General features: G+C 32.4%; 1 protein-coding gene across 7 annotated transcripts in view; it reads right to left on the minus strand.

Annotated features, from left to right (window-relative positions):
- Positions 1–14,809, minus strand: part of SMG7 (SMG7 nonsense mediated mRNA decay factor) — a 93,682-nt gene that overhangs the window by 33,503 nt on the left and 45,370 nt on the right. For all 7 annotated transcript variants that reach the window (XM_051998800.1, XM_051998804.1, XM_051998801.1 and 4 more), the window contains exons 2-4: positions 12,715–12,746; positions 7,670–7,787; positions 6,461–6,593 (exon numbers count right to left, since the gene is read on the minus strand). In XM_051998800.1, coding sequence (XP_051854760.1) covers positions 6,461–6,593; positions 7,670–7,787; positions 12,715–12,746 — 283 coding nt within the window. The remainder of the gene's footprint in view (positions 1–6,460; positions 6,594–7,669; positions 7,788–12,714; positions 12,747–14,809) is intronic.

Genomic DNA, 14,809 nt, shown 5'->3' on the forward strand with positions numbered 1-14,809 from the left:
TATATTCTAGATACAGTATATGTTTGCAGAACTGAACAGTTCTCTTGTTGCACAGGAAGAATTGGATTCAGAAGGTAGAAATAACCCGGGAAGAAAAACAAAAATGGCAAACAGTTTACATTCATTTCCCAGTGTTCTTTCTTTGGGTGTAACTTCTGTCCATCATTGATCACTTGGAACTGAGTTAGATCTCTTTGTCAAAGAAATCCACTTCCATCAGAATACATCCTCATACAGTATCATTGAAATATATAAAGATCTCCTGGTTCTGCTCATTTCACTTAGCATCAGTTCACATAAGTCTCGCTAATCCTCTCTGTATTCATCCTGCTGGTCATTTCTTACAGAACAATAATATTCCATAACATTCATATACCACAATTTACCCAACCATTCTCCAATTGATGGGCATTCATTCATTTTCTAGTTTTTAGCCACTACAAACAAGGCTGCCACAAACATTTTCTGCCAGGTATTTTAGAGTAGAGAATAATATCAGATGTAGTTTGGACTAAAGGGTTATTGAGGCCCTTTCTAATTCTAAAATTCTGTGCTTCTGAGAAGAATGCATTGAACTATAAGAAGTTTTCATAAATGGGCATAAAGTAATGGAAGCAGAACCAGGAAAACACACACACACACACACACACACACACACACACACCATGAATGGAAAGAAAAGAAAACTGAAACTATATAATACTAATGATCAAGTTTGGTCAAGAATAATTTAAAGAAACAAACTATACTCTTTCCCTTTAGTACAGAACTGGAAAACTATGGAAATAAAACATCCCATAAATATTATTCTTGATTTATGTGTTGGTTGATTTTGTTGAACTTTGTTACAATAGGAAAAAAAAAAGAAAACATTCATAATCATGACAGAAAAACATAAAAGAAATTTAAAAAAAACTAATTAGAAGGTGGAATTACATAAAATATATTTTTTTTCAATTCCACCAAAACCAACTTCAATTTTTGTTACTCAAGGTAAGCTGTAGCTACACAAAAAATTCACTTCAACAGAACATCTGGTTCCTCAATGATACCAGATAAAAGTGTTAGTTAAAAGTCAGTTTGTAAATTATTTAGAAACAGCTGTTCCTGACACAGTTAAAATATATGGGTGTGTGTGTGTGTGTGTGTGTAGATAGAGATAAACATACACACACATGCACATATATGAATATATAAAAGAGAAAGTGCTCACCTGCACAAGAGTATTTTAATAATATTTGTACACTGTACAAGTTAACATAAAAAGGTATTAAATTTCAAATACAACATTTACACAAAAACTGATCATATATAAAGGCATAAAAATCTCACAACTAAATGCAGAAAAGCAGAAATATCAAATGCATCCTTTTCAAATCATGATACAATAAATTAAAAGGGCTGTAGAAACAAATTAAAAATAATTCTGAAAACTAAATAATCAAATCCTAAAAAATGAGAATTACTCATAGAAACAATCAATAATTTCATTAAAGAGAATGACAACAATTAGACAATATACCAGAATTTATAGGATGGAGCCAATACAACAACAACAGAGCAAATTTGCATCTCTAAATGCTTAAATCAACAAAAGAAAGAAAGAACAGATCAATGAATTGGGCATGAAACTAAAAAAACTTTTAGAAAAAGGACAAATTAAAAACCCCAAATTAAACAACAAAAATGCCTCCAAAAATCAAAGATATTAATAAACTGAAAGAAAACCACTGAACTAATAAACGTAGGAGTTGCTTTTGGGGGAGAGGGGGAAACAAATAAAATACATAAATCAATGGTTAAATCAATATTAAAAAAAAAACTAAAGAGGAAAACCAAAATAGCAGTATTAAAAATGATAAGGGTGACCACCACCAATAAAAAGGAAATTAAAGCAATCATCAGAAGCTATTTTGCCTAATTATATGCCAACAAATCTAACAATCTATATAAAATGAATATTTACAAAAATACAAATTGCCCAAATTAACAGAAGAGGAGATAGAATTCTTAAATAACTATCTTAGAAGAAGAAATTGAACAAGTTTCAATGCAAAAAAAAATCCCCAGGACCAAAAGGATATATAAATGAATTCTACCAAATATTTAAAGAACAATTACAACACAAACATGATGCTAATACTTAAACCCAGAAGAGCAAAAACAGAGAAAAGACAGGTATAAACCAATTTCCTCAGTGAATATTAATGTAAAAACCTTAAATAAAATATAAGGAGATTACAGCAACATATAACAAAGATCATACACCATGACCAGGTGGGATTTATACCAGAAATGTAAGGCTGGTTTAATAATAGGAAAAACATTAGAATAACTGATCTCATCAACAACACCATACCCCCTCCCCTGTCCCAAACTAAAAATCAACAGTTATCAAATGCAGAAAAAGCTTTTAAAATTTAACACTCATTCCTATTAAAAATATTAGAAAGCACAGGAATAAATGAAACTTTCCTTAACATGATAAGTTATATCCATATAAACCATCATCAAGTATGTAAGTGCTAGAGTCTTCCCAATGAGATCTAAGTTTACCTCTGAAGCAAAGATGCCTATCATCATCAATAGTGTACTAGAAATGCTATCTATGGCAATAAGACAAGAAAAGAGACTGAAGAAATTAAAAGACAATGAGGAATAATTTTTTGCAGATGACATGATGGTATACTTAAAGAATCAATCAAAAAATTAGTTGAAATAGTTAACAAACTTAATTAAGTACTTATTTTAGTCAGAGTGAAAAGTACCATGGCATAAGTCAGGAAAACTTGAGTTTAAGCTGTGTCTGATACACACTGCCTAGAAAACTCAGCATAAGTGAAAGTTACCCAAGAGAACTGTGTTCGGTTCTGCAAACATATATTGTATCTAGGATATACTGAAACATATCTAACATATATAGGACTGCTTGTCATCTAGGGAAGGGAGTGGAGGGAGGGAGGGGAAAAATCAGAACAGAAGCGAGTGAAAGGGATAATGTTGTAAAAAAAATTACCCTGGCATGGATTCTGTCAATATAAAGTTATTATAAAATACTATAAAATATATATAAAAAAATTACTGGCATTAAAATTTTACATTTTTGAAACCCTGAAAAAAAATAAAAATAAAAATATAAAAATAAGTGAAAGTTACCTTTCACTGCTCTGCACAAGTCTCCAGGACCAAGTTACAGAGAAGATGTTGACCTGCATTCTTAGAAGGAATATCCTAATGCAAAAGCTCTGCATGCCAATGAAAAATTATAGGTCCAAGCCCTATATCCCTACATTCACATAAGATACAAACATTTAATAAAACATAAGGAATGCTATGAGGCAATATTACACAAATAAATGCAAAGTGTTATATGAGGCTTGAGGAAAAAAAGATCATTCCAGAAATAAGGAGAGGTAAGAAATCAACCATAGTTTCATGAAGAAAGTCACAAAGACACAGAAACTTTTTGAGGTGGGGCAAGTGATCTAGATTGTATAGATTGTAGAACAGGAGAAATGACATAAGATGAAATAAATCTAGAGATTTTCTAAAGCATTGAATAGCAGGCTAAAGTAGCAGGGATTTTATTCACTAGGTATGTTCTGAAGATTAATTTGACAGCAACAATAAAGATAGACTAGAAAGTCGAGACTGGAGGAAAGTTAAGAAACAAGTAAACTAAGGAGGTGATAAGATTTTATGCCATAATGGCAGCAGTGGCAAAAGAAAGGAGATTATGCGATACAGGTGGTATTGGGGATGGAGAACTGAAGCAACTGGAAACTAAGTAGTAGTAGTAGTAGTAGTAGTAGTAGTAGTAGTAGTAGTAGTAGTAGTAGTAGTAGTAGTAGTAGTAGTAGTAGTAGGGACGGAAGAAAAAGAACCAAAAGTATCAACTTAGGTTTCAAATCTGGATGAGGGATGACTGGAGTTATTATCAAAATTAATAGTGAAATCACAAAGGAACAGATGGGGAGAAAATGACATCCAATTTTGGACATGATGATGAGTTTGAGACACCAAACCAATGAAAATGTGAAATGTGAAATGGAAAAGGTAAAGGTAACCTATAGGCCTATATCCTTGTTCATAAGCTTGTACATAAATTTATAGTGTTACACTTTAGCAACTGTATGCTTCAAAAGGCTGGCTTACTGAAAAGGTCCTAATATTCTGGAAGGCAACTGGAATTATGCTAAATAATTAATGCACATATTCTTTGCTCCAGAGTTCTCTATTAAGCCTATAATCCGAGGTTAAAATAAGAAACAATATATATATATAAACCAAAACTTCCTTTTTGTGTTATGAATGAAAACAAAAGTACATTTCCTTTGATTGGGGAATGGTTAAAATAATTTGTGGTGCATGATAAATACTGTTTGATTAAGAAATGTTTAAAAGGAAGCATAGAGAGAAGCATGAGAAGACTTCTGTGAACTGATACAAAGTCAACTAAGTAGAACCAGGAAGAATAATATGGACATTATTTATATAAACAATAGGAAATAAAATAATAAACACTGGCTGCTGTGTAATTAGAATGATGAGGGCAAACTTGGCCCCACAAAAGAAATGAGGAAATGGGTAGGAGGAAGTAAGCATGGGTGTGGAGGACTAGAGGACAGCATAAGCCTTGAGTCTTGGTTGATATGCTGGTTGGTTTTGCTAAACTGCTTTTTCTTCTCTTTCCTTTTACTGTTTATTGCAAAAGACAAATGGCTTAGGGGAAGGGAGGGGCTAAAAGATTTACTTTAGAAATGAGGGTAATGAAAATAAAAACCCCAAAAGATATAGATTCTTTACATGTTTAGCTAAAAGTGGGATTGTATAAAATTCATTTGAGAAAAATACTAAATAGGACTATATTCTTAAAAGTAAAGAGTAAAGCCCACAAAATTTAAAGATTAAAGAACCAGATCTATCTCATTAGCAACAATGCTAATAAATACTATCCATTTATTCTTAAGTGGAAAGATTTAATAAAATGATGCCAAGCTACCTTCAAGGATTCGAAACTAATTCCCCTTCCTCCAACAATTTCCAATTTAAAAACAACAGGGATCAAAGACAATGATCAGAAATGAAATCAGAAGGACCCGAGTTTAAATCTGATCTCAGACACTTTTACCACTTCCTAGCTGTGTGACCTTGGGCAAGTCACTTAACCCCAATTGCCAAGAAAAGAAAAGAAAAGAAAAGAAAAGAAAAGAAAAGAAAAGAAAAGAAAAGAAAAGAAAAGAAAAGAAAAGAAAAGAAAAGAAAAGAAAAGAAAAGAAAAGAAAAGAAAAGAAAAGAAAAAGAAAAGAAAAGAAAAGAAAAAGAAAAGAAAAGAAAAGAAAAGAAAAGAAAAAAGAAAAGAAAAAGAAAAGAAAAAGAAAAGAAAAAGAAAAGAAAAAGAAAAAGATAGGAATCAAAGAAAATGTATCAGAGATAAACAGAAGCACAGGGATGATATCATCAAAGAGCTTTCAGGACATGAATTTTATACCCCTTATTTTGTTTGTGTCCAAAGCTACTTGAATGCATGCAAAAAGATACTAAATTATAAGAGAAATTATACATGAGACAAGCACTTACTCTAAAGGATTCTTCTGATAATTTTAAATTCCATAGTCAACAGTAAAAGAGGAATTTAAAGCATAAACAAAATCTGGTGTTTTTTTCCCCCAGACACTAAGACTTACTAGAGAATTACTGAGACTAAGGAAAGGTGAAGAACTAAAGATTATATATAATATATATTAATAAAATATATATAATTATAAACAAAAATAGTGAAGAAAAGGGAACACTTTTCCAATTCAAGACAATGGAAGGAGAACTTCAATGAACTCATTAGAAAAGTAAGCTTACTAACTTGGGATTTAGTCTCCCAAATAAGAGGCTGAACAGGTCCCTAAGATATCTTCCAGTTCTATATAGTCTAACTTGCAAAAAATGAATTTCATTTTAGAAATTCTATAGGAATTCACACGTTACAAGTTTCACTCTCTTGTACCATCACATGGCTCTACTTTCAGAGAACCATATCCATAATTTCACACTAACCATACTACTGTGGGGGAAAAGGGGAGGAGAGAAGGGAGATAATTACCTAAAGAAATGTTCTTAATCAATACCCATTAGTTCTTTTCCACTGAAAACCTATCTTACTATCCTTTTAGTGCAGTCACACACCTTTTTCAAAGTATATATCTATACAAATATTTGCATGCATACACACAAGTACACATATTAATAAAAAGGTCTTTGCTTGTATTTCTCGTAGTTGGTGTGATAAACTCCTGTATATCCTCACCTATACATTGTGTGATCCTTGTTCTGCTTAAAGTAACTTTGTAACTTCTGCTAACTATGATGGAAAGAGGCACAGAAAACACAGTAAGTGAAAACCTTTAAAATACTTTATATTTAGCAATTCCATGATCAAATTTAAAGGTTACAAAATAGAACTCACCTGAGTATAGAAGCCACTAGCTGCCTCTAAAAACAGAGAAAGATTTGCTTGAACTTCACTCCGATTAGGATTTGCTCGATTCTTTGCCTGGCCCTGTAGTGTTGTGATCTGATTCTTAAAGGCATGATTCCAGCTGAAAACAAAACGTAATTCTATTTGCTATAGCAGTGACTCACTGGGCAGACACTGGTCCCCCTGAGAACAAGAAAGAACTATTTGTTATAATTATAACATCCTTAACAGTGAAATTATATTAAAATTGTTCATTTGCTAACTAACTACCTAGTCTTCTTTGATCTAGTACAGAAATTACTGTGGAATCTGAATAACACAAGTTAACTTTCAAAATAGATTGTGGTATCAATTACTCATTATCTGTGGACAACACAACTAGTAATCTTGGACAATTCTTTGTCCAAGGATATTCTTATAAAAGCTTGTTCCCAGGACTACAAGACCTCATTAGTGTTTTCCCCACAACATTCAAAGACTTAAATTTTTCATCATGAAATTAATGATATGAGCTACTCGAATGAAAATGATTACTGCATTAATTCAGTTACACTAAGAATCAGATTTTATCTCCAATGTGCATAATAGTAATGTGACCTTCATTGTAACATGGAAAGCCTATTAAAAAAATAAAAATATCAAAGAAAACTGGGAAAAGTGATGCAGAAAAAAAGACTTAACTTAATGGGTTAAGAGCCTATTGAAGGCAAGATCTCTAAAACAAGCTATGCCTTCAAAAAGAAGACTCACCAGGCACTCGCTGATCGCATATAAAAGGCCAAAAAGATCTATAATATCATGAAGTTTTACTTAGAGAATCACACTAAAGATGGATTCTGCTAAGCTATCCAGAGCATCTTTCATTTACTCTCTCCTCATCAATCTAAATCTGTAGGTCATGCATAGTGCACAAAACACCTGGGCACAGATATTTACAGTCTATCACTTTATCTCCTACTCCTACTGCTAAAAGGATCTGTCTTAATAAAAGTGTTCTGCAGGCTCTAAACAACTGCTCCCAAGAGCCTGGTAGGAAGACTTGGATGGTCCATTTCCTAAATCTCTTCATTCTATCCTTGAGTTCTATTTTTGACATTGCTAGAATAAAACAATCAGCCTTCTAATGTAGGTTTATTTTGACAGTTTAAAAAAAAAATGTTTCTTCTACAAAACAATATCCCAAATTTGAATACTTACAGATCCTGTTCCACTTTCTTGTCTAAAGCATACTCCAGATCAGTAACTAGCATTTTCTGGTACAGGTCCTGCAGAGCCTGCCTAGATGTCCAGACCTCAGCTGGACCCAGCTTGGAATCTGAATAACAAAAATAAAAACAAAATCAGATTGTTTAACTTGGTGTATAATAGTAATTGTTTCATTCTCTTTCCCTTAGCAAGAAAAACTATCATTTATAATACATTTATAATACATTAGCAGAATACATTTATAATACAAAAGAACAAGGATTTTTAACGAAATTCGTAAACTACTTTTTTAAAAATTCTAATAACTATATTACAATATAAATTTTGGGTGGTTGGAGATGGTAGTAATCCCATTCATTTTATTTTACATGTTTAAAAACATTATTCTAAGGAGTCCAGAAGCTATGCCAGAAAGTCTAAGGTATTTATAATATTTAAAAAATTTTGAAATCTCTGCATCTCTATTCTTATACTACTAAATTTCTAAATTCTCAAGATAGAGCCTTAATCTAAACAATAACTGTAGGAAGTGGATAATGGATAAAGCTGACTTTAAAAGTTCTTCAGTTTGACTAGATAATAAGGTACAAATACCAAAACTCAAACTGCAGATCAGATAAGTTTACATAAAAAGGCAAGAGAAACTATATATACTCAAAATGAAGCTAAATGCATTTTAATTTACTGCTTCAAAGAATCATATGGTGAGACAGACAGACAGAGAGATGTTACTAACAAATGAAGAATAATAGTCTCTTTCTGATTCTCACAAAATATCAAAACATCTCCAAAATAGGAATCAGCTGGCTATAATTCTGAAAATACTAGCAGTAACAAAGAAGAAAAAGAAATTAAAGGTTTAAGGATTGGTAAAGAGGCAATAAAACCATACCTATTTGCTAATGGCAAGTTGGTTTACTCAGAAAAGCTTTCAGATTAATAAGTAATTAAGATTAACAGCTTCAACAACAGCACAGACTACAAAATAAATCCTCAAAAATCAATAAATATATGTAATAACAAAATTCTTGAGAAAGTTACAGAGAAATCTCTATCTAAAAGACTAAAAAATGTACAATATTTGGGGTTCAATTTACTTAAGTGCACAAAACATTTGGATAGATTAAATTACAAAATGCTTCTTTAAAACTAAAGTATTACATAGCTCTAGTAACTCATTGTTAAGCCATACCAATATGGCAAAAATAGTAATATTATCAAAATTAACTTTCAATTTAATGCTATACCAATCAAATCATCAATTTTCTAGAACTTGATTAAATGTTAATCTTTTATAGAACTTGAGAACAAGTTCTATAAAAATTTATATAAAATATATCAAGTATATACCAAAGTATACCAAAAACATATATTAAAATATACCAAGTTGTATTATATATATATATATATATAAAATTCTATAAAAATTTTATAGAAATGGGACCCTTTTATAAAGCTTGATTAAATATTAACATTTCATTTGGGAAGGAACCAAAGATCTATGAAATAAAAGAAAATTATGAAATGGGATAGGATCAAAGAGTGACTGAATTCCCATATTTCAGAAGTAGTCATCAAAACTATTTGGTATTGGTTTTAAAAAAGGGGCAGCAGATCAATGAAATATCAGAAAAAAAGAAAAAAGAGAAAATTAAAAACAAGACATCTTCACCAAACAACCATCTCATCTCAAACCAAATCTCATACTACAGTATCACAACCTTGCTACAAACATCTCATCAGTTCCTTCTGTCCCTGGGATTTCTCTAACTGGAAAGCAAGTAGAAATCTCTTCCAAAAAATCTCCATTTAAGGAGGAAGGGGTCCAGAAACATTCTTGGTATTCTGCACTAAGTCAATTCCCTTTCACTTCATATCAAGCTCCTTGTAAATTTCTTCTTCCTATTAGACAATAACTGAGGGCATAGACTATTTTTTCTGTATTTGTATCTCCAGCACATACAATATTATCAGTTAATAGATTCTTAATAAATGTTTACTGAATGACAATGTACCTAGTCTTGGATAAACTAGAAATTAAGCTACTTAAGAAATAATTGTCTATTTGATAAACATTTCTGGAAAAACTGGAAAGTCATGTGACAGAAATTAAGTTTAGATCAGTACTTTATACCCTATTCCACCATACATTCTAACAGTGACTTAATATTAAGATCATAACACTAAAAATTAGAATAGAAGTAAAAGTTATGTCTCTTGCTGCTAAGGTAACAGACATATTCTTAACCAAAGAATAGGGGCAATTACGAAAGAAGAAGTAACTTTGATACTGTTGAAGTTGTGAATCGATACAACTATTGTGAAATACAATTTGGAATTATATAAAGTGATCATATAACTATACCTTTGACTCATGATTCAACTCTAGGCTTAAACCCTATGGAGATCTTTGATAATAAAGTTATCATATATGCTACAATATTTACGGCAATATTTTTTTACAAGATGAAAGAATTAGAAAACAATAAATCTGAATTTAATATCTGAATTTATTAAAATATTTACTATGCTGTAATAAATAATGATGAATTGAGAAAAATATGATAAGATATATCAACTGATAAAGAGATAAATAAGAAGAATCAAGAGGATATACACAATGAGCAAAATGATGTAACTGGAAGACCCAATACACATACGCACGTGCACGCTAAATTAATGTTATAAAATGGCTCCAAAGAAATATAAGAACATGCTCCATCCCATTCTGCCTCTTTGCATAAACGGGAGGTTCATGAGTATGGCACATCATAGATATTTTCACATTTTCTTGATGTACCAATCACTTTCACTCATTTTTTCCCCTTTATTTGCTTTTAAGTCTTATTTATTATATGGGATGGCTCTCTGGAGGATGGGTGAAGAGAAGATACTGGGGGAAATTTTAGTGGTGCAAAAATATGAAAGACATGAACAAAAACTAAATTTTAAAAATAAAAATTGGATTTAGCATTGCACAAGTGTTTCAAGTTTATAATAAATTATGTAAAATTCCCTGAAAGATGTAACAGATCTAAATTCAAAATAAGGCATGATGTATGGGAGACATTTGGTCCACAAAGGTATTTGCCATAGTTCAAATTGCAGAGGGATTCCCTATAGATAGCAAACTCCTCTACATTCCCTGTTTGTAATTGATGGCATGAAGTTCCAGAACACTGCAAGGTCTGTTAAACAAATGTAGAAATATTCCAAAGAGTTAGGCCTAACTATCCAACAGCAAAAGGTAACAGAAAAAAAGAAGTGGCAAGACTAACAACTTAGGCCAGTCTATAATAGTAGCAATTCTGCATGACATGTATTTTGGAGAAACTACACACAGACAAATAACCAAGCCCAGAATTAAGAGGTAGACAGGTCAGGCTGTAGTGCAGAGTTCTTTTAATGACCTCAAAATTTGTCCCTGAGGGAAAAACTTCTCTCTTAAAAAATCACTACTATTCTTCCACCAAAGCTATATAATTGAATGTCACATAACATCAGCCTATGAAGAATTAAAGTTGTGAGTCATTTAAAAAGCAATATAAGGACAGAAAGAATATTCCCAGAGAGGTCAGACACCGCCCCTGCCCCTCCCCCCCAAAAAAGAAAAAGAAAAAGATGGTCACATAATTACTAAATTGATTCACTGAAAGCACAGATTTGACCATGGAAGTCTCTACTAAATAAATGAATGGATTTCCTACTACCTTAGGAATAAAATACAAAACAAAACACAACACAACAAAAACCTCCACTTGCCATTTAAAGGTCTGTGCCCCAATCTACTGTTTTGCTTTAATTCTTCAAAATATATCAAAAGTGGCATCTCTGAAAGAAGGATTTTTAGGATGCTACCAGTTTTTCAACTTCTTTCTCTCTCGAAATTACTCCATACCATTTTTATATGTTTTCTATTTTTTTTTTTAATATAGTTGTGTGTCCTCCTAGTTAAAGGTTAAGTTCTTTGTAAACAAGGACAGTTTGGCTTTTTGCATCCTCTGCACAAAGTCCTGCAGAATAGGCAATGAATAATTTTGAACTGAATGAAGCCAAAGTGAAAAATAAGAGTCCATGGACAGTTTAGATATCCAAATAGTATCAAGAAGACTAGAAGAAAGCCCTCAGCATGCTAGTTGGAGGAAATGGACAAGAGTTATACAGGACAAGAACACTTAGACCTGGATAGGTTGTAATGGTCAAATAAAAGAAATCATAAACTTACTCAAGTACATTTAACAGTGTATGTCTAAAAGTTTCTTGGTGTACTGGCTTTGCCCAGCAATAAAGATTACAAATGTCAAAATTTGGTTAGCAATGGAAAATACTGTGATGCCCTCATAATTATCATAGCTAACTTAACTTTCTGCTTGAAAGCTGCTGAATGCTTGAATGAATCCTTCAAAAACTGAGGAAGATGTCTTAGCAGTCTTTTATGATGGAAAAATCTGCAATAGTCTCTCCACAAATGATAAAGGTTTTATATTCTTTCATGCATGTGATATTAAATGGACTTCTGGGATAGTTGAAAAATTTGTTTTCAGGTGCTTTATACTTCATGTACCACTGCTGTCATGCTTTCTCTGACAGTAATAAAATATAGCCCTGCCTCTCTCCTTCCCACCCTCCCAACTCCTTGCTCTCCAGTAAAGTAATTATTTAATACACTCCAATTGTTATTTAGGGAAATTTGAAAGACACAACAAACACAAGGATAGGATACTTCTTTCTTTCTTCTCATCAAGATTTTCTTTCCTTAATGTGGACAATAGCAGAACAACCACTTTCTAAGTAAGAGTACAACAGAGTACCGTATTTTTTTTTTAAATGCCTAGAATCACTTTGACATGAATAGACTTTACAGAAGTTTTAAATTGACTTACCAACAAGAATTCAAATTAAAATGAAACAAAATATTTAAAGAACAACATGTTATATTTTTTTACTTTTGTAGAAGACTTAAATATTTCTTAGTATCAATAATCAAAGAAAAGTGATACTTGAGTTAAGCTACAAAATAAAGACAAGCCAATTACCTGTCATGTCAGCCTTCAGGACTTCTGCCTGCCTGCAAGAGAGAAAACAGTATAAGTTAGTAGGAGACCAAAATTGACCAGTATAAAGAAGTTAAATCATATAAGGAAACATTTTAAAAGCTGTGGGGAATAAAATTTATTCAGAAGGAACATGAAGGAATGACAAAATTACTGAATATTTCTGAGTATAATTCTTGCAAAACCATGTGATTCCCCTCCCTGCTTTCTCCACCACCAAAAAATCAACACAAAATTCAAATCAATAAAATAAAGATTATTAACATTGGAGCTAGCTGGTTGTTGTCTTTTGTTTTTGAAGAGGATCAAAATGACACTATGGTAAAGTTAAGTTTGACTGTGGCTGATCAGACCACATAAACTCAACATAAACTCAAGAATGCTCTGCCCCACATACAGCACAAATAGTACCTATAAACATTTGGGGTGGATTCTCTAACTTTATGCATCTTACATTTTTTCTGGGCTTCTTCAATTCTGCTTTGCTCACAGAGCAACTTCTTTGATGAGTGCACATCACATTGGGCAGTCCTTTGCCAGTGTCACCCATGTCATATTGTCAAATGAGTGTCCTTGGTGGCTTTTTCTGACTACCGTGTGAGTCTTGCCCTATGAGTTCTCCATAAAATGTAGCTATATCACAGAAATGCAGAGTTGGAAGTGACAAGTTAGAGAAGAGAAGTATTAGATTGTCTACCAAACTGAAGGTCTAATAGCATTGTGCGGACTTCATTTGTTGTATGCTTGTAAGGCATCTGGACATAAGGTAGCAAGTAACTCGTGAAGATAGGGCTAACTAACTTGCCTCAAGATCCTCTGAAAACAAAGTCCTCACCATTCCAGTACTTTGCGCATATAGTTTAACATGAGAAGCAAGTTTTTGTCAATAAAAATATTAATTAAATTCCCCGCTCCTTAACTATATTACAACGAAACTAAACTATTTGGTATGTGGATTCCAGACTTTTTTTTTTACCTGCTCTGGTATAACAGCTGAACCTACCTATATGGATTGGTTGGAACTCCCCAAGAACTGTCTAACTTTTCTATTTGCATTCTAAACACTTAGCATAATGCTTCATACCTAGTAAGCACTTAATACTTTTCATTCACTTAAGGGGAACGTGCTAGGTAACATAGTAGATGGAGTCAGCAAGACTTCAAATCCAACTTCAGACACTAACTTATTACTTGAGTGACCCAAGGCACCTCTGTCTGCCTCAGTTTTCTCAATTGTAAAAATGAGGATAATAATAGCATCAACCTCCCAAGATAAGGTCTATTATAATTGTGAGGATTAAATGAGATAAAATTTGTAAAGTACTTAGCACAGTATCTGGCATATAGTAGATGGCTACATAAATACTAATTATTGTTACTGTTGTTTTCCATTTTATAGGGAATGCAACAAAGTGATAATTTCCTAAGATATGTGCAAGTCAAATCTCAACATGGTTAGGGTCTCCCAGTTTCAATTAATTGAGACTTACAAAACAGATGAATTATCTTGTATTGCCTTAATGAACTTCATTATGGAGTATATTATCAACTTCAAAGTGGAAAAAAAAACTATTAAGTCCCTACTTTTTTGGGTGGGCACCAGCAGACTGACAGGAATGAGGGGTGGAATCCTAAAGGTTTCATGCAGAAGCCTGAACTTATCTTAAAGGAAGAGGTGGATTTTCTGAAACAGAGGGTAAGGAGGGAATACATTTCAGACACAAAAAAAAAATCTTTGCAAAAAGAGACAGAAGATGGAATGTCATGAAGTACTATGTTAAGTTGTATGTAGGATTCTAAAAACTCATCATATTTTATGCTTGAGGCAACAGGAGTAGACAGACATGACCAGATCTTTGTTTAAAGATGACTGTGGTAGCAGTGTTAAGATGGATGGACTAGAGTAGGGAGAGATTTAAGGCAGGGAAGCCAATTAGAAGGAGACCTTTGCAATATTTAGGTGGGAGATGATAAGATTCTAAAGCTTGTTAGTAATAGGACTGTGTAAATAGAAATGTGTACAAAGGGAGAGATGTTGTAAAGGTAGAAACAGTCAAGACTAGATAGAACAATCCTG

This window comes from Antechinus flavipes, chromosome 4, assembly GCF_016432865.1.
Source record: "Antechinus flavipes isolate AdamAnt ecotype Samford, QLD, Australia chromosome 4, AdamAnt_v2, whole genome shotgun sequence".
Lineage (NCBI taxonomy): Eukaryota > Metazoa > Chordata > Mammalia > Dasyuromorphia > Dasyuridae > Antechinus > Antechinus flavipes.